General features: G+C 43.8%; 1 protein-coding gene across 1 annotated transcript in view; it reads right to left on the bottom strand.

Annotated features, from left to right (window-relative positions):
* Positions 1–18,362, bottom strand: part of ATP1A1 (ATPase, Na+/K+ transporting, alpha 1 polypeptide) — a 29,650-nt gene extending 11,288 nt beyond the window's left edge. The window contains exons 1-10 of the mRNA XM_012658471.1: positions 18,007–18,362; positions 7,840–7,950; positions 7,137–7,196; positions 5,157–5,360; positions 4,417–4,530; positions 3,873–4,007; positions 3,632–3,749; positions 2,886–3,154; positions 2,186–2,384; positions 1,725–1,834 (exon numbers count right to left, since the gene is read on the bottom strand). Of these exons, the coding sequence (XP_012513925.1) occupies positions 1,725–1,834; positions 2,186–2,384; positions 2,886–3,154; positions 3,632–3,749; positions 3,873–4,007; positions 4,417–4,530; positions 5,157–5,360; positions 7,137–7,196; positions 7,840–7,950; positions 18,007–18,018 (1,332 nt within the window). The 5' untranslated portion in view covers positions 18,019–18,362. The remainder of the gene's footprint in view (positions 1–1,724; positions 1,835–2,185; positions 2,385–2,885; positions 3,155–3,631; positions 3,750–3,872; positions 4,008–4,416; positions 4,531–5,156; positions 5,361–7,136; positions 7,197–7,839; positions 7,951–18,006) is intronic.
* Between the last annotated feature and the right edge of the window lie 1,135 nt (positions 18,363–19,497).

Below are 19,497 nucleotides of genomic sequence, written 5' to 3'. Positions count from 1 at the left end.
ACTGCTGCACTTGCAACTCAAACTCTAACCTCCTCCCCAGCCCACATCAGCTTCTGGTAAAAGGGTGCCTGAAGGCCTCACCTGCCCTAGGAGAAGCATAACACACCCTTCCAATCTACTTCAGCCTATTTTTATCTCCCCCTGGCCTGGTGAAGAGTCTCAAAGCCAATGCTATTCCCAGCTACATATTTCTGGTTATGAATCTGAAAATACCAAGTGAAGAGAGTAAACATTTATAGTGCCCTTCATTGCCCTGGAATTCAAAAGGAAATGGCTTAAGGTTTCAGGACTAGGGGCAAACTGTCTGCGTCAAGGGCAAAGTAGAGGACTTTGTATTTTAAACATAATGTGCAAAATTATCTGGGCCTGAAGGACGCAACCCAAAAGCTATCATCAGCTCTAACAGTAGTATAATCTAATCAGCCAACATTTTAGTTACAGCCCACATGTCAGGTAATATGGATGTATTTTGTACTATATACCTTTATGGTGACACACTTATGTTTTAACACAGTAAAAACATTTCAAGTTGTAAACAACTTTTATATAGGTAAACCCTTTAGAACTTTGACACGCAAGGCTGCCTAAGGAGATGAGCAAATTAATGCTCACAAATATACTAACCCTGTGTACTAAGAAAAGTGTCCAGGTTTAGTAAGAGACACAAAATAAGTGGGGATCATTTTTAAGAAAAGCCAGTTATTAAAGAGGAATAGGGCTACTGCCCACTTTTTTGGGTAATAATGCCATCGACATTGCCCAACTCCTGAAATACTTAGATTATATCTCCTGCTACCCTTCTGGGGTTTTTAAATCAGAAAAAATTTGATGCTTGTGAGCCCCAATGCTCAAAGCCTAGAAAATTTCCACTTTGAAGTAAAGAAAAACATGAAGCAGACATCTTAGGTTTTATCCCCAAGATAAAACACCACCATCCTCAAATCAACATCAATTCAATGCCACAGAAATCTCCTTTACAGAATAAATGAACCCTGTCTTCGCAACGGAAGCCATCTCGACTACATTTAAGCTATATTCTCTTTGGCAACTCAGTTTGTACCCAGAACTACCACCGGCAGCTCCACAGAGAAGACGCTGAACCCAGGGAGCCTCACACAGCTCTTTCTCCTCCTAAAGGACTTTGTGCAACTCATGATTCTTCTGAGACTTCACCTTCTCTTGGGCATCACAGAAAAATCCCAGTCATTTCCAACTGCATGAGAATTCCATGAGACTGAGCTTATTTTTGCATCATTAGTAAATAAGCTAAAAACAAATAAGATAAGCTGAGCTATTTTAAGAAAATAAATGGCTTAAAGGATTTACTGGAATCTACTGTATCCTAATAAGCAAATACGATTACGGAGTCACTTGAGTAGCCCTCACTGTCCACTAGGTTAGGTGATGGATAAACTCAGAGTAGTACAGTGGGTTAATTAGGTTTTTCACCAATAAAGATTGGCTTCCACCTCCCACTCCCGCCTTTGGTCAAATTTTTACTGTATCTTCCCTTTTCTCCAACCTATCCAAATATCACGAGTTACTACGTAGTTATACGCAGCAAGCTCCACACACACCATCCCAAGTGTTCTACAATGAGCAGTTGTTGTACAGACCTCAAAGGTAACGAGCTATTTAACAAGAACACTCAATGGCAGTTCTCACGCAGTATCTATACCCCTGCAAAAGGCAACCTAATGGCTAACAGCAACTCCAGGGCGTACCTTAAGAATCGGTAGGTTTTCCTGGTTAGCCTGAAACACTGCCCTGTTACAAAGACCTGCAATTCTGGACAGAGCAAGCCAGGTAGCTGAAGTCTTGTCAAAAGAGACACCTGATGGAGGCAAGAAAACACAACAGGCAAAGAATGTATTAACTTTCAATGTCATGTTCTCAATTCTCCTATTAAAGTCCCATAAAAATCTGATATGTTTCGTCTCATTTCCCAATTAATGCAACTAATCAGGTTTTAGGCATTTTTCAATCACATTTGTAAGGAAAATTCACTTTTCTATTAACTTGCAAAAAAAAAAAAAAAAATCTAAACCCCGTATCCTTGAGAATTAAAAAAACAAAAATGAAAAACTGCCATATCTTAAAAAAAAAAAAAAATGCAATTTCTTATTAAAAAAAAAAGCAAGCAAAGTGAGCTGGTGGCTAAAGTGTGAGGCAGTCTTGGTCTTACCACTCTGATTCTCGGTTGTATCAGCTTCATGGATCTGATTGTCAAACCACATGTGGGCCACTGTCATCCGGTTCTGAGTCAGAGTTCCAGTTTTATCCGAGCAGATGGTGGATGTGGACCCCAAAGTCTCCACGGCTTCTAAGTTCTTCACTAAGCAGTTTTTCCTCGCCATGCGTTTGGCAGTAAGCGTCAGACACACCTAAAAAATATTAGCAATTAGATTCCTTCACCCAACCAGGTTGGAATTCTACAGATTCCTGCTACACCCTAATATGGAAGAAACTAGTCCGAAATTCAATCTCTCCAACCTTCTTCTGAAGTCTGAAGAAATAATAATGATAACATGTATGTGGGGCTTTCTCTTCCCCTCCAAAAAGCAATACGAAAAATAATAATAGGATCTACCACATTCTATTCCCCCCACCCAATCCCAAGTTCTTCTCCTTTCTCCATTACACTGTTCTGGATCATGTAATAATTTAAGGACGAAATGCATGTTTTTGGGCTACTATCTTCTGTATAAACACATGCTGAGGTTTTCTCACTGTCACAGCTCACCAAGTGGTGTGGCTTTGAAGAGAAACTACACACAAACACGATGAGTAAACTGTAAGCTGGCAATCCCTTAGAAGCGGGTAGTGGATGAGTCCCACATGCAAGCCGACCAGACTGAGTGAGCACCCCTCCCTAAGCCTCTTACCGTGACAGTGGCCAGCAGGCCCTCTGGCACGTTGGCTACGATGATACCGATGAGGAAGATGACAGCCTCAAGCCAGGTGTACTCGAGGATCAGAGAAAGGATGAAGAAAGACACACCCAGGAACACAGCCACACCCGTGATGATGTGGATAAAATGTTCAATTTCTGCAGCAATGGGGGTCTGGCCCCCTTCTAGCCCAGAAGCAAGTGTGGCGATTCTTCCCATCACAGTGCGATCCCCAGTGTATACAACGATGCCACGTGCAGTGCCTTAAAAAAGAAGGTCGGAGGGGAGGGGGTTGTACCAAATTGTATCTAACTGGAAAGAAGCCATGGAATTTGCACAATTATATGGCATGGTTAAAAAAAGAGAGACAAAAACACACACGTTTTTAAGGGCCAGCTCCTTGGTTATATATGCAGCTGGTTTTAAACCACAGACACCTAGGCAAAGGGATTTCTATCCATTAGCAGGACAGCAGCTCCAATATCCATGCTAGATTGGCAATGAGAACAGAAGAGGCACGCTGGAGGTGGAGGGAAGGGGAGAAACAGCCACAAGGCTTCCTGGGGTTTCCTGCCAGCAAGCAAAGTTGTCACCTGTGCACCTTTGCTCTGTGCTTGATGCAAGTTGCCAAAATGGAGCCAATAAAACAAGGGGAGATATATGCCTATGGTTTTTTTGGTCGTTGTTAATGCCCAAGATAAATACCACGCCATGCTCGATAGTGCCTTAAAATGATCTACCTTCAACACAGTTGGTTGAAAAGAAGGCAATGTTCCTCGTCTCCAGGGGGTTCTCATTTGTGAAATCCGGAGACCTAGTCTGGGGTTCTGATTCACCAGTGAGTGAAGAATTATCCACCTGCACGTGAGAAAAATAAGCAGCGTCATGGGAATATACTGGCCTCATTATGGGCTACTGTGCCGCTCCACTTATCTGCCCAAACAGCAGAGCTAGCTCTGAGAGGTTTGCTGAAAGAGGTACCTTGCAGCCATTTGCAGATATGATTCTGAGGTCAGCAGGGATTCGGTCCCCTCCTTTCACTTCCACCAGATCCCCGACCACAACGTCCTCCGCATTTATGCTCATTTTCTCACCATTTCGGATCACAAGGGCTTGCTTTGGAAGGGAAAAACAGTTTACACCATTAAGTCAGATAAAAACAGATACCAACAAGGAAAGGGTAGTGTCCAAAACAAGAAAATAAAATTGAAAATGATCTATATAATCCTAATTATCTGAATACATAACAAAGATATTATTGACCTTTTAATATATACAAGTTACACAAGCTTGCTCATTGGTTACCCGAGAGATCTTGCTTTTAGATAGTGCGCTTGTATAAAGGGTCTATGTTCAGAAGGAAGGTTATTGCTTCCTGGGGTAGAAGGAAAGTAGGTCGGGTTTGGGGTGAGGGGAGAAGACATCCATCTCTTTGCCGGAACCACTTAACATTGGAAACCCTTTTCATACTAATTCACATTCTTGGGGCTAAATCATCCACCGGGGAGGACAAAGCATCAGGTACCTGAGGGACCATGTTTTTGAAGGATTCCATGATCTTTGAACTTTTAGCTTCCTGATAGTAGGAGAAGCAGCCAGTTATGATGACGACGGCTGACAGCACCACTCCAAGGTACAGCTGGAAGGGAGCAGACAAGTTAGGGCTGGATGGCTCTAGTCAAGAATTGGGAACATTTAGTTAGGTTTTTGGCTGAATAAAAAGCAGGCTTTTAATAGAAAGCTCAGGCTTCAAAAATATAGAACTCATATATTCATATTTATCTTTTTAGTGACCACGTATGGGAGGGTTGGAAACAGTGTCAGTCACACAGACACCTGGAAGCTAACTTGACAGACTTTTGGAAGTGTTCTAGATGAATCACTTTCTCCCAAAAGAGAGACATCTTCCAACCAACTTGTGACTTCTGAAGAATGGCTGCACTGAAGATTTCTGGACAGGTATAATATGTCAGCATTAAAAGTGGTGCTCTGACACCTAGTGAGCAGCAGCTGGACGTGGGCCAGGACCTGCGCAGAACTGCCTGTTCACAGCAGAACACGCAGCGTGGACATCCAGCTTAGAAGAGCCTCCCGAGTGGGAAATAGAAACTTGAAATGAAGAAAGAAGAATGGAGGGGCCTTGAAGACAACAGCTGCTGACATTACTCCCCAGTGTTTAAGATAACTGAAAATAAGCAGGAGGCAGAGACCAAGAGGGTATCTCATGTGTACCTATGAATCCATACGCAGAACTATAGAACTCACATTATCATTTTGAGGTTCCTCTTCTGTGGCAGCTTGGATGCTGTAAGCCAAGAAACAAAGAATCGCCCCAATCCACAGTAACATCGAGAAACCCCCAAACAGCTGCCGACAGAATTTGATCCATTCAGGAGTAGTGGGAGGGGGCGTGAGGGCATTGGGACCATCTCGGGCCAGGATCTCAGCTGCTCGAGCAGATGTCAAGCCCTGAGAAGTACAAGAATATCAGTAAGACAAACTGCACCACCACTTCTGAGCTAACATACCTACCCAATGGCTGGAAAGCTGAGTAAAGGATTTAGGATTAGGGAGGAAACGAAATTTCCCAAGCTAGAGTACCAAGGCAAAAGCTGGAAAATTCCTCCATGCATAATTCTGATGTCCCATGAAGCCAGGCAAACAATATGCCCAAGTGCCCCGAAGAACCCATAATACCCTGATTAAAACTCTTTTAAAATTGATCCATGGACAAATTTGAATCCAGCCTGGTTTTTTCTAAGTTTTAGATAAAGGGATTCATGCCAAATTGCCTTTTTACCAAAAAGATATCTATTTTAAAGAATCAATTCAGTTTTGCAAATTAAGAGCCCTGAGTTTTCTGTATATTGATTATGTCAGGGAGAAAAAAAAACCTTTATAAACATCGAAGGAGAAAAAAATTTCTGTAGTAATCCAACCTCTTATTGGGTTAACAGCCAAGTTTTAAAAGTATAGAACTTTATTTTCTGGAAGGCAATTAAAGCATCTGTCTGGCAGGAAGGGCTCATATACATGCATATTTTAGCTAACTCCCAATAAACCTGTCGATTGGAAAGTATTCACTGGAAAAGTACACTGTACGAAAGCCCTGCTATTTCCTAATGGGCGTTAAAAACAAGATTCACTGACAACAAGCAGTTAGATATATGGCTCTCATTAAGAGGGGAAAATATGATTACTTTGGTACTATCAAAATATCAGGTCAAAAAAAAGATATAAAACACATTTTTGCCTAAAGTGTCTATTTGTATGTCTTTTGTGATTGTGTTACCAAACATCTGAGCACTATCTACATGCCAGGCACTGAATTCAGCACTTTAAGTAACTTGTTTAATTCTTGTGACAATCCTTTTTAGGCATTATCAAACACCGATTTGCAAAGAAGGAAATAGACCCAGAGCATTTAAGTAATGGACTTAGGACACAGAGAGCATACACCACAAGACTCTAATAAAAATTAATTGAGAAAATACACGAGGAGTGCTCAGAGACTGCCTGGCACACAGTGAGCACAGAGTAACTGTTAGCACGTTGTTCTGAGTAGTCAAGGCCCCTTCTGGAGCTTAGGGTATCCATGCCTCTTGATGCTTTACTGGAACAATGCTACATATTAGCTTGTCATTCCCTAGACCTTTTAGCAATTGTCTAGAAATCACAAATCCCACACCTCTACACACCATTTACTTTTATAATGTTTGCAGCAAATTTAATATCAAAATTCTCTAGATAACAAGGATACACAACACATTTTATGGAAAGGTTTCTCTGAATTTTGACAAAACAAGTTTCAAATAAATGACAGAATAACCAAAGTTCTCACACTGCAATGGGCTAGCTGGGAAAACGGCAAAAATCTGAATTGTTGAACAGTCAACTAGCTGAAATATTCAACTCAATTTAACAAATGTACAAAAATAAAGGGAAAATTTGTAATCAAGAGGTTAAGAACTATGCATGGCTTTGGAGTCAACTGCAAGTCCTGGTGCTTAGACTTACTGGTTTTCATCCATTATAAAACAGGGAAAATATTGTCTACCTTCAGTAAGTTTCAGAGAAAATAAAATGGTAGCAGATAAAAGACCAAGCTCTGTGAATGTCACAAACCAGACAGGCAGATGGCAGCTGTCATCCTCCTCTCAGAGTCCCCAAAGTAAGGCCTGTAATATGGGGGATTATGCACTAGGGAAAACTAGGATTCTGTACAAATTTCAAATTAGAACATACACGGCTCAAGTCTGTTCCATATTTACGATGAAGTTCATCAAGGCTAAGTTTATGGTCATCCTAAGAGAAAACAGAAACAAAGACAAGTTAAACACTGTTGCATAAAAAAAGACAAAGAAAGCATCAATATTACTCATTATTACCATTAAGCTCATAAAAGGAGTTTTTCTTCAGTGAAGAAGATGGTATGCTTTGCATCATTGAAAAGCAATAGCTTGGCAAGCATGCGGCTATCTACAGAGAGCTCTTCATTGGAGAATGGCTAAAGCTGTGTAATGGCGGCCCGTTACTGCCTGCCACATGGGAGAAACCCAGGGACCTAGTACAATATCGTTTGCCTTCTCTGATAACCAGGCAGATTCTGTGGACATCTCCATAGCCTGGAGAGGCTGGAAGTTCCCAATATTTGGCATAATTCAGAGAAAAGCAAAGACCCATGATACCAACCACAATTCCTTCTATGGATCCTTGGTTATGTCAGAGGGAGTGAGTAACTTTTCTAATCCTCTATATTTTCTAAAAAGAAAATTTTCAATCTCAACCTCTACAACTGGGTAAGATCTGTCCAACTGCTATTTTCCCTTTTAAAATAAGGCAATTCTCTGATAAAGGATACAATGGGTGTTGGGGTAGCATACACTCAAAGATATAACACACAGTTTTTCAGAAGAACAACAGATGCAACCTTCTTCCTAGTACTTACCATAGAAACTTCTTTCTTCAGTTCATCCATGTCCCTGTCTTTCTTGGCCTTTTTGCCCTTTTTGTCACCATGTTCTGAAACTGCTGCGGGTTCATATTTATCACGTCCAACCTACAGGAGAATGTGGGAAAAGTGTGGCTGTGAATTATGAACAGCATCTGAAACTGAAGATTCTGGAACAGGGGGTTAAGATAGCCATCATTTGGAAGTCAGTGGAATAATATTCTTGAAAATTTATGAGCTTATACTGCATACTACATAAACAAACAATCTACTGTTAATACTACTATCATTAGCTCAAGATACGTCATCCTCACCCCAAGGCCATTAAGACTGCGGGAAAGTCATGGCAGGCCTCAGAATGGCCTTGCAGAGGTACTTCCATTTGGGATGAATAAGGAGAGTGCTGTCAAAATCCCCATTCAGGAGCTTTCCAGCTTCCCTACAGAAAGAATAAAACTACCTTTATAGTATTAACTTAAAAGAGTATAGTATGGTACTTAAGAGTTTGTGTTCTAATCAGGCCTAAGCTAAAATCCTGGGCCCCACCAGTTACCAGCTGTGTATCCTTGGGCAAGTAAGTCACTAACTTCACATTTTGACTTCCTCTTCTATAGCATGGAGATAAGAACAGAGCTAGCCTCATTTAGTGTGTTTGAGATAATTCAATATATAATACACCTAAATGCTAGTTACTTTTATATTATACTTTAAAAATTCTTCACTTTGCAAAGAAGTCATTACGTATCAACTTTAAATATCTTTAGTGCTCACAGAATTACTGACCTTTTTCATATTCTCATATTAAAAAAAGTCAAAGTTAGCCTAAGAGTCCTTTAAATTGTTTACATAATAAGAGAAAAAAAGGGAGTCCCCACCCCAATCTGTAGCCTGAAAATACAGTCTCCAAAATGAAAGTCACTGGAAATGTTTTGACACAGCAGGATGTAGGAAAAGCGTGTGCATTATCACACAATTCACGGGATCCACCTACGCCTCTTGAAAACTGGAACAATTTTTAGAGAAAATGTTGATTCTATAGTTTAAATTTAGATTGTTCCACTACCCCAGCCCCCACCCTGTTGAAAATTCTTGAGCTTATCTACACAAAGCTTGAACTTGGTGTTCCAAAGCTTACTGGAGTGAAGAGGGCCCTCATTCCAAACACCCCCCATCCACTCCCCACAGACTGTCTCCCACGACTACAACTTAAGAAAGGCCAAAAAGTAGACATGAGCACTTTTCTTAAAATGGGTGGTATGTGGTACTATTACTATTATTCTGCGGCTCTCCCTTACCCATTTCTAACTTTTAAAAGTATAATACCAGCTACTAAAGTAATAATTAGGGACTCACATGTCCAGATTATAATTTTAGTGTGTGAAATAAAAATAAAACAAAATCAAAAAGTATATGTGTTTCAGTCATAACCAAAGCAGTAGCAAATAAAATATTCACTTTAATTTGAAAATACTCTCTCTTAAGACTTTAATGACAAATCCTGTTCCTAATTCGTTGGTGTTGCCCACATGTAGACACACTTTCATTCTGTGGTCACCTGTACAGTGTTACCTGACTAATAACTTCTTCCTAAGAGTGGGTTCTTTCGCTTCTATCTTATCTGTTAAGAATGAAGCAAGTCTAAAGATAGCCAACATTCTTGACATTCTCTCCACTATGGAGCAACCACATTTGTAAGTGGCTTTGAGCGTAGCTCTTGGTGCCAGAGTTAAAATGAAAAATAATCACACTCACTGAAAGCAAATGGACAAATAAAACAAAAGAAAAACATAGGGCTTCTACCAGAGAGGGACCACAGTCTAACGTGACATTTTCTTCATATATTTAATGGGAAAGCACAACATTTAAATCATTTTAGAGACATTGACTAAGGATCTCTAAAAAGACTTATGTGGCCGGTTTGTATTGATTTTTAAAATATAGTTCACAAATTCTCTTTAAGCAAGTTGAGTATCATTAAAATATTTAAATAAATGAAAATCAGAATTAAACTCCTCAGTCTCACCATCTGTATGCTTTGATTATCTCGGAATTCCAGTATTTTCCACTCCAAAAGAAATTATTGGGGCAGGAGGCCTTGGGCATGTTCTCATTTACAAAAATAAATGTCTTGCCCACAGCTTTGCTATCAATGGTAATCTACATTCCCTAATAACTATCCTCTTTCTTCTTCTTCATGTTACATAAGGCACAGTTTTAAATGAGGCATGGAAAAGTATTAAGAGAGACATGGAAAAGTATTAACATGTGAAATTGCCTTGTCTTTAAAATTTTATTAATAATTTTTTCACTAGGCAATGTTTGTCCAAAAGAACCAGGCAGCTTATACAATTAGCTTCTTCCCCATATGTAAAACAATTATTTAATATTAGCTTATCCTGGTGGGAATCAAATATTACTTAAGTCCCTCCCCTTTCAGTCTCAGCTACCATGGCTTCAAAGCTAAAAAAGTCCATGGGGCTGGGGGAACAGTGGAAAAAACGGGTAAGACAACATTTGTTTTATTATTTCTTTTAAAAGCATTTGGGAAAAGTAAGAGTCACGGGAAGGGGAAATGACAAGTATGGCACTTCCTCAATCGACCACGGTGACCTTCCCACTTGTTTGGGTATTGGGCACGCCAATTCCTAGGGTTCCAATTAGAAAATTCAGATCACTTTCCCTCAGAGGACTGGGGGTGACTACTTCCCACTCCTAGGAGTGCCACGCAATGGCACCCCTTTGAGCATCTCTGAAGAAAGGTACAATGGGAGCTCGACAGGCTACACCATTCTCAAAAGGGACACTGGTGAAAATGAAGTAAGTGGGCTATGGGTTTTTTGTTTCTCTTTCCATTCTAATTTAGGAACTGGAAAGCCACAGCAAGGGCAGGGGCTTGCCCACTGTGACACAGTTTCAGACAGTGTCATCATTTTATCCTGTGCTTCCCCGGGATTCCATCCTATCCAAGAGTAATTAATAATTTTGCTATTTGATCTGGGTAGAGGGAAACGGTGCCCAAGAGATGAGAAAATTCTTGACAGGAGGAACCAAGGTTAAAACATGTCACAAGGCTCACTCATTTAAAAGTATATACTGAATCTCACAGTGAGTGAGACATCCCTAAGACCCGTCAGAGCTGAAGATGCTTCTTCTTTAGCAGTTAACTATTTAGAGGGGACAGAGTGGGGGACAGATATGACAGGTAAAGAAAATTATCCCAAAATAAGCAGGGGGGAAAAAAAAAAAGCCAAGTCTTTTTTTAGGAAAGAAGGTTCCATCCCAGAGGTATATTGCTTGAGGTCTGCATAAGCTGGGACAGGACTTCATACCCATTCCAACCACTAACCTCTAACAGGGCAGGTTTCAAAGGCTTTCTCAACTACGCATTATGGAAATTCTGGCCAGAGTTCCCACCGTATCAGCACAATGTCCTGTGGCCAGTAGGGACCTCAGCTCTTTAGAATTCTGAAATTCCTGCTGAAAAAGTCTGGAGGGTTAGAAGTTCAAGATTTCCACTCTCTTTAGACAGGTCTGTTGATGGTGCTTTTAAGTCAGGCCCAAGTCATTCTAGTACTGCCATATGCCAGCTACATGACCTTGAACATTCAGCCTCAGTTTCCTCATCCGTAAAATGGCAATAACATTTGATGTAACTATTAAAGAACCTAGAGAAGGCATGGCTAGTCTGATTAGTCCAGAAACCACCGAATCTGAAAACAAAACACCTAAAAACTGCACTATTTTCAAAACCCGCAAACAAAAGTTTTTGACTAGCAAGAAAGGCCAGAAGGATGGCCAAAGTAACTGCCCCAAACGCAGCCCATTTCGAAGTTGGCCAATAAGGTTATAGGGAAGGCGCCTCTAAACTCAGTTTGGCAGGGAAGGTGGGTGATGGCTCTGATGCTGGTTGCCTAGAGGCACTGCATAGTCTGCACTACCCTTACTGTAAGGAAAAGGGAAGAGGGTTGCTTTCTAATTTTCCTAGATGACATATTAAATCAAACAAAATTGTGTGTAAAGGTACTCTGCAACATGCTACACAAAGGTTACGATTATAATTTGGTTTTGATTAACATATACCTTACTGCCATTTTTCATTTCCCATGAAAACTCTTTTCAAATCTTTAAAGAAAAAATTCATTTGGGGTTATTTTTCATTTGATCTTGTCAATAACAGTCAAGAAATGATCAAGCCCAGTTCATTATATCTCCATTTGCTCCTAAATGATTAAGTAGTTTAGTTTTACATACAAGGAATTTTCTAGCCAGGGATCTGAGGGGCAAGAGATGGCCGGTTGGGGTTGAGGGAGGTCACGCACTGCCACAGTATCATAGTTGCTCTCCAGCCCCCGCAGCAACACTTCACTGCAGGAGCAGTTCTCTGCAGAGGAGGTGACCCTGAGGGACCACCATGCCTTCACATTCCTTCTTTCACTCACCCAAACATGCATTCTGGAGAACATAACCTAGCAAGGCCAAAGCAGTAGGTACCTTTGTGAGTCCGGTTCAGTATCTCCACACTTGGGTGGTAGACCATCAGCTAGCAGGGAACAAAGAGAACAGCTATAGGTCTAGCTGGCAGGTTCCCTCAGCAGGTGCAAAAAGAACATGATTAACCTTCCTTGCCAATCTACCTGCATGTAAATTCTTAATGAGCATGTCAGCCTACCCTACCTGCAATAGTTAGTACTATACTCATGATTATTCAGAAACTGAGATTCTAATACGTGTAAAGAGCCAACGCACTTTAGATTTACTACCTCTTAAAAAAATGTACTTTGTCCAGTTATCAACAACAAATAGACATTAGTTTTTCTAATGGGGCATTCTACCTCTGCATTAGGCACCTGGGTTATGAAGAGTTAAAACCTTCTGCTTATTCCTTAATTCCCTCCATTTGTTACTCTCCTCATCCTCTTTTTTTTCCATTTTGCTAGATTACTCTGGCTTGAGAGACAACAGATTAATAACCAGCCCAAGCATTACAAAGGGACCAAATCCCGATCCCTCCTCAATTAGCATTCTGAAGCCTAGCCCAGGAAGTAAAAAGACTGCCAGGCTGAAGAGGATAAAGGCTGTCCAAGGCCCTAAAGAAATATCACAAGTGGAAATAATAAAACAAATATGGTGCCATGGAAGCATCACATAGAGGATTAAAGGAAAAAAAACAAAAAACAAGCAGAGAAACACCAAAATGCATTAGGGCCCTGTCCTCACCTTGATATCTGACTAGGAAGAGAAATCAAGCACCAAGGCCCACTAATCCACAAAACCTTACACTGATTATTGGGCTCCCAAACAATACAAGTCCCAAAGACAAAGCACAAGCCACCATGAATCAACTTTTTGCATCACCAAAATAGCCAACGGCTGTAACTAAATAGGGTTTGAATAAAACCAGATAAAGAGATAACGTTCAGATATATTTCATTGTAAAGTCACAAAGGAACTAGGGAATGAGGGCTATTGGTCAAAAATCCCTTTGCTCAGGATCCAAATGAAAACCAAACTAGAGAGAAAGTGTAGGGTTGGGGCACCTCTTTTTTCACTAACAGAATCTGCCATCCTAAACATTAAATAAATGTGAAGAACGTCTTGTGGATTCCTGACAACAGATTTCAGCACAACTAATGAGGTGAGTCATATGCAAAGAACAGTCTCTCTATGACTCTAGCCAAAGAATACACTTCCTCTCATACACTCAATTCATAGCAATGTGAGAAAGGTCAGACCCGACTTGGTTACATATCCTTTTCCAGAAATGTATAAATGAAGAAGAGCTTTAAAAAAGAGTTAGTAGATTTTAAAGTCCTCTTTACTTCACATTATTACATACTGGACATGTATTTTCAGCATAATCTATAACTGGACGGCTCTGGCAGGGATGGGGAACATTTTGCCCAGTGTTTTGCTGTCCAAACCCAGCCACTCTGATTACTGTGAGCCCATCTGATCTGACACTCGTGTTTCTTCTTCTGGCCTGCTGGCTGGCAGAGAGCCCTGGGCATCTAGCAGAAGGCAGCACAGCACAAATATTCAGCCTCCCTATCATCACATAAGGCTGAAAAGTCCATTTTATTTTGCAAGATTTAAAAAATGTAAAAATGATTATCAACCATGAACAACTTGAAAAGTGAAAGCAGATGAAAATTCTAAGATGCTATTAAATAGGAGATTTGCTTCTTGAGCAAATATAACAGTTCTCAGTAGTATCAGCTGCCAGACACTTCCCCTTGGCTTTCCTATGGAGGGAATTTAACAGTATTTCCCATTATTTCCAATCCTTCATATGTTTTTCAGGGCAAAAGAAAAACCGTTCTAGTTTTGAAAGGGTTTATGACAGATGAACAGCAAACTCAGTTTATAAGGATTTGATCTTCTCTCAGCTCTAACTACTGTACCTTTGTAAGCTCTAACAACAACAGCCACAAATCAGACTGGCCATTGCATGCACTGCACAAACAGAACACAGATTACTTCACTTGATTCTGAGGGTGAACATTCTACCCAGGAGCCAGATGAGAAACTGAAGCTTCATGGCTTTTTTTTAAACCTGTTTGTTGTTAAGTGAAGACTCTGATTTAACTTACTTTCCCATACAAAATCCTTCAAAGTTATTTTAGTTAAAGCCTTTCTCATTCTGAAGTTTAGATATAATTTAAAAAACATAACCTGATTTGAACAGAAAGTCACCTATCCATTCATTTATTGCTGAAATAATCAGAAAACAATGATTTAGAAGGGTACTGGAATGGAACATGGACGAGTGCCAAGCCTATTGTTCTTTTAAAATGTTGAATTCACTTTTATTTTTAAATGCAATTTAGGAAGAGCATTCCCAGGAATCTGTATATTTTAAGTTTTAGCCCTCGTCTGGATAAACATCTTTTTAAAGCATTTTCTTTGTTTGCTTTTTGGGCTATTGGCTTTAGTCCCTGTCTTCTCAGGTTTGTGATGCAGGCCTCCCCCTTCCCTACCCTCCCACCCTCAGGTGAGTCACTGTAGTGTTACAAACTTACTGGCAGAGAATATTACAAATTAACAAACAGTAAGTTACCAAAATGGGATACACCCTCCTAAGAGGGTACAGACAACACCCAAGAGGCAGGGGACTGTTACACTCACACACAGGACTGACAGGCACAGGGTGAGGCAACTGCAATGTGACCCCAGGGGTGGGTGCTAGTTCCTCTTATAACTGCTCCACTTGCCCTTGGCCAGGCCTGGGCAACTTTCCACTGAGGACTCTGCCTTACAATGATTTAGGTCTAAAGTACCAGCTTTATAGCAGCCGGAGGATATTCAGTCACATTCCAAGTTGAGCTCCAAAAGGGCAGCTAATGATGTTACCAGCAACCAGGATGCTGACATGTATATCCCTTGTGCAACCTTCACCTCAACGTTTTTTCCCTGACCCTCTTTAAATCACTACTTATAAGCTATGATTTATTTTCTAGGTAACTAAGTTAATATCCAAACCAAATCCAGAATTGCAGTGAAAGATCTGGTGAGACCCTCTCCCCTTCATCTTCTATAAACTTAAGAAAACAAAAAGTCTTTAGCATTTCTAAACAGTTATGGTGTGTACCTTTGGTGAACTAAACAATTGCGGGTGGTAGGCCTAGCTGAAGATTTACAAGTCATCGGCAAAAACACCCAGTAAGAAAAAAAGGGACAAAATCCTATTTCAGCCAGGAATGATTCAGCAAGAGCTGTTCTTTCATTTTCTAACCAGATGCTTAGGAACTAGACTTTTAAGGACATACAAAATCACCTGAAATATCATCAAAACCTAGGCCACAAATGGTACTGAGAGGAGGGGAAGAAATTAACAATGACCTTAAAAAAAAGCTGCCAGCATAGGCTTCCTGGTTAACCAATTATCAGCAAGGCTTTAGTCACTACTCCACCCACATTTTAATCCCCATGTGGAAAAATCCCAACATTTCGGCATGAAATATTCTTCTGAACATTTAGACTATCACATTAAGTCACTGGGGACAAAACACACACGCACATATGCATGCGCTCATGCAAACTAATGTTCGATGTATCAAAGTACTCAAAATAACTAAATACAAACAAGCAGACAAGTAGCATACCATCCTGTGTTAACCAGCTGTACTTCAATCTAGTATTTGCTAGCCACTAGATGTTTTGTTAGGATCCATAAGACATCTGGGTTGAACCTTGATTAACTATTCAGGTGTGTTACTATTGTACGACTACTGTGCCTAAGTGTGCGTGGTTATAAAAGAGACATCTAGAAATATGGACATAACTTAGTTACCCAGACATCTCCATAGCCTATTAATTCAATATTACAAGAATATGCCAGTTTCATCTGAACAGTAACTTTCGAGTTCTGTGTGTAACGTAACATTAAAGAGTAAATACATGTTCAGGCTTGGGAGACCACAGGCTGTTCAAGAATCAGAGATGTCTGCTCTGTCACTAACCGTTTGACCTTGAGCGAGTCACTTCACCTTCCTAGGCCTCAGATACACATTTATGATCTCTCCATCCCCCCAAATCAGTAATGTCTCCACTCAGGAAATAAGCTTTTTGTTTTTTCTCTTTTTTGAGAGGGGGAGGGAAGAATGAGCTTAAAAGAGCTTGTTTACAGGAATGACCTAGGGTTCGATGCTGTTGTACAAGCACAGGCCACTAACCCAGTTTCCATGGAGGAGTGGAGAGGCACTCAGCTCTTTGCTTTGATGCTTCTTGACTTGGGCCACACTGTGTGCTTTTAATAGCGGTACAAGTTGTGCATTCTCGCCCGTCTCCATTCTCTCTACTAGGTCCAAGCCTTTCAATTACCTCCTTCAAAACCCATTTAGAGTCACCAAATAATGCAGCCTCTCTCTGCTCCCATCGCTCTGTCCATATCCAGGAGCCTCGGGACCTTCAAAGCCCCACTCAATGTCCACACTGCGCTAAGCCCTGGAGTCAATAGAGTGGATTCGCTCCTACCTGCGTCTTCATGACCTGGTCATTTTTATCCCATGAATTTTTGAGATTATTTTGTGTAAATTTTTCTCAACTGGACTTTGGCTCCTTTGGGTTAGGGACCCAGTCTCCCGCAGTGGCTACGGGTAACCAAGGCTTCACTACAGAATTGTAAGAACAAGACATTTTAGGGTATCCCCACAGCACTCTGCGCCACTCTCCTGTCCTGAGACCCCTCGTCTCCTTCAGGGACTGCTCTCTGGTGAGTCTGCGGCGCTGGAAATCGGCAGGGCATTCCCACAACCACGGAATGCCCACAGGCTCCAATCCTTTCGGGGGTTTATTGTACCCAGAGGCCCTGGTGGGTCAGTCTGTCCTTCCAGGCTCGTCCCTCTAAAAATTGTGCACACTCCTCCCCACCGTCAGGATGACAACTCCAGTTGCCAAGGGCGCATCCAGTGTTTACGCGAAGCGGCCCATTAAAGCTCTCGAAAGTATACCTTAAAGGCCATCTTAGGGCGGCGAAGACACACCCTTTCTGGCACCAGCCCGCTCGGCTGGCTCCGCAGTAAGGGGAAGCCAGTTTTTCTCTTTGGGGGAGGGCGGTCGCCTCTGCAGGGAGCCAGCTAAGCCCCAGCGCCTCCGGGAGAAGCAGCCTCCACCCGGAGGCTGTCCCCGCCGGCGCCGGGCCGCGGCGGGAACGGCAGCCCGAGTGGGGCCCCGGCGGAGCGCCCCAGGGGAAGGGGAGGAGCGCGCCTTTCCTCTGGGCACGGAGGGCGGAGGGAAAAAGGAAGGAGAGAGAGGGAGGAGAGGGCGAGCGGCGGGAGGGCAGCGGGCTCGGGGATGCCGCCGGCGGCCGGCTCGGTGCCGGGGCCGCCCCGCTGCCGTGCGCCCTCCTCCCTCCCGGCCCCGCGGCTTCCCGAGAGCCGCCTCCCGGAGCCCCCGGCCCTCCCGGCCTCGGCGGCCCGCAGACACTGCGGGGTCTGCGCACCGCCCGCGCTGCCGCCCTCGTCCCTCCGCGCTCCCTTCCCCCGCCCCCGTTACTGCGCTCCCTCCATTTCCAAAGTGCGTCGTCTTTTAAGCCGCGCCGCTCTGCCGACCCGCGCCGCGCCGCTTCCTCCTCGCCGCCTCCCGCCGGCCGCGGTCGCCCTCCTGACTTCCTCCTCTTCCCAGCGAGGGCTCCCCGTGCCCCTCCCCGGGCTCGCCGATACTCACCCCCTTCCCCATGGTGGCGGTGCTCTGTGCCCGGCGCCGGGTGCTGTCGCTTGAGAATCAGAGAGAAGAGGAGAGAGCAGCTCCCGGCCGAGCGAGCGGGGCCGGGGGAGCGAGAGGAGGGAGCTAGGGCTGCTGCGGGGCGGGACGGAGGGAGGGCGGCCGGCGGCTCGGGCCGATGCCGCCGCCGCCGCTGCTGCTGCCGCCGCCGGGGCTGCTACCGCTGCTGCTGCCACGTGTCCGCCTCCTCCCGCCGCTGCTCTGCGCCCCAGGCCCCGCCGCAGCTCCGGCCCGCGCCGCCTCCTCACTTCCTAAAATATGCAACCTGCGTGCTGGCCCCGCCCACGCCGCGAAACGTCACCGTTACCGGAGCAACCTGACACCGGCGGCGGGCCTGGCTCCGCCCCCTCCCCAAGGCCCACCCCGGGGCCTGGACAGCGCCGGCTGCGGCAGGTCCTGGCTCCTGGCAGGAGGGCGCCCGGGCCGGGGGCGCGCGTGCCCATGTTCCGCGAGGGCTGCGGGCCGCGCCTGCTGGCTAAGCAGCGGGGACTTAGCCGGCTGTGGCACTCGCGAGCCCGTCCTCCCGCCGCCCTGCGTGTCTCGCTTGCTGTGTAAGGCCCGGGAGGTCCGCAGTGGGTGCGGTACGGTCTCAGAACTGGGCTCCCCCAATCGCCGCCGATCAGGCACAGAAGGCTCGCGTGGAATGCCTTTTCCAGCGCTTCAGGGATCTCCTCTGGGACAAGGGATGCACCGGAGGCCGGGGTGTGACTGCCGCTAGCGCCTGCCTGCGAGGGACTCCACCTCTGCGTGGAATCCCAGGCCCCGCGCCCACCTGCGGATGGCCTCCGCAGGCTCTTGGTGCCCTCTTGTTGCCTCCTCTGACTTGGGTTACCCTTTATTCACTTCCCGCCCCACCAGAGGAGGAATGGGTCTGAAGTGGCTTCCTCGCCAAAAGTCCCAAGAGCCCTCCCCACCACTCCCCTTCTTTCAAGACCCCAAAATGACAATCCAAAGGGTGACCAATGAATTCATTCACAATACTGTGTGAATGCAACCTGCTTTTCTAGTTTGGGAATTCTCTTTTTAGGGAAGAAAAGCCCGAAAGCCAAAGGAATGCTTATCTTTATCAAGAGGTTCTGACTCAAGGGGGAGATGTTTGAGCCCTTGTCTAGTACCACTCCATGCCTCCTACCTGGCACAGCAGCGCCTCCCCCAGCACAGCCTTGGGTGCTGTGAGCAACCCAGGAATCCATGCCCCAGTCCCTGGAGAACCCTGGCCTGGCTGCACGTTGGAGCTTCTCTTTCAATATAGCTTCTGCTTCTTAGCAGAGGCTGCAATGGCTGAAGTTCTCCAACGTTTAAAAAACGAAGTATTATTATTAACAATGTTTGCGGGAAGTCAAGTACACTCCCGGAAAGCACAGGGTTCACAGGAGAAAGTCACTCCGCGTCTCTGGGAATTCCTACAAGAAACAAAGAAAATGTTAACCTCCT

Source organism: Propithecus coquereli, unplaced genomic scaffold (genome assembly GCF_000956105.1).
Source record: "Propithecus coquereli isolate 6110/MARCELLA unplaced genomic scaffold, Pcoq_1.0 Scaffold589, whole genome shotgun sequence".
NCBI lineage: Eukaryota > Metazoa > Chordata > Mammalia > Primates > Indriidae > Propithecus > Propithecus coquereli.
This window is presented reverse-complemented; position numbering and strand designations above follow the sequence as displayed.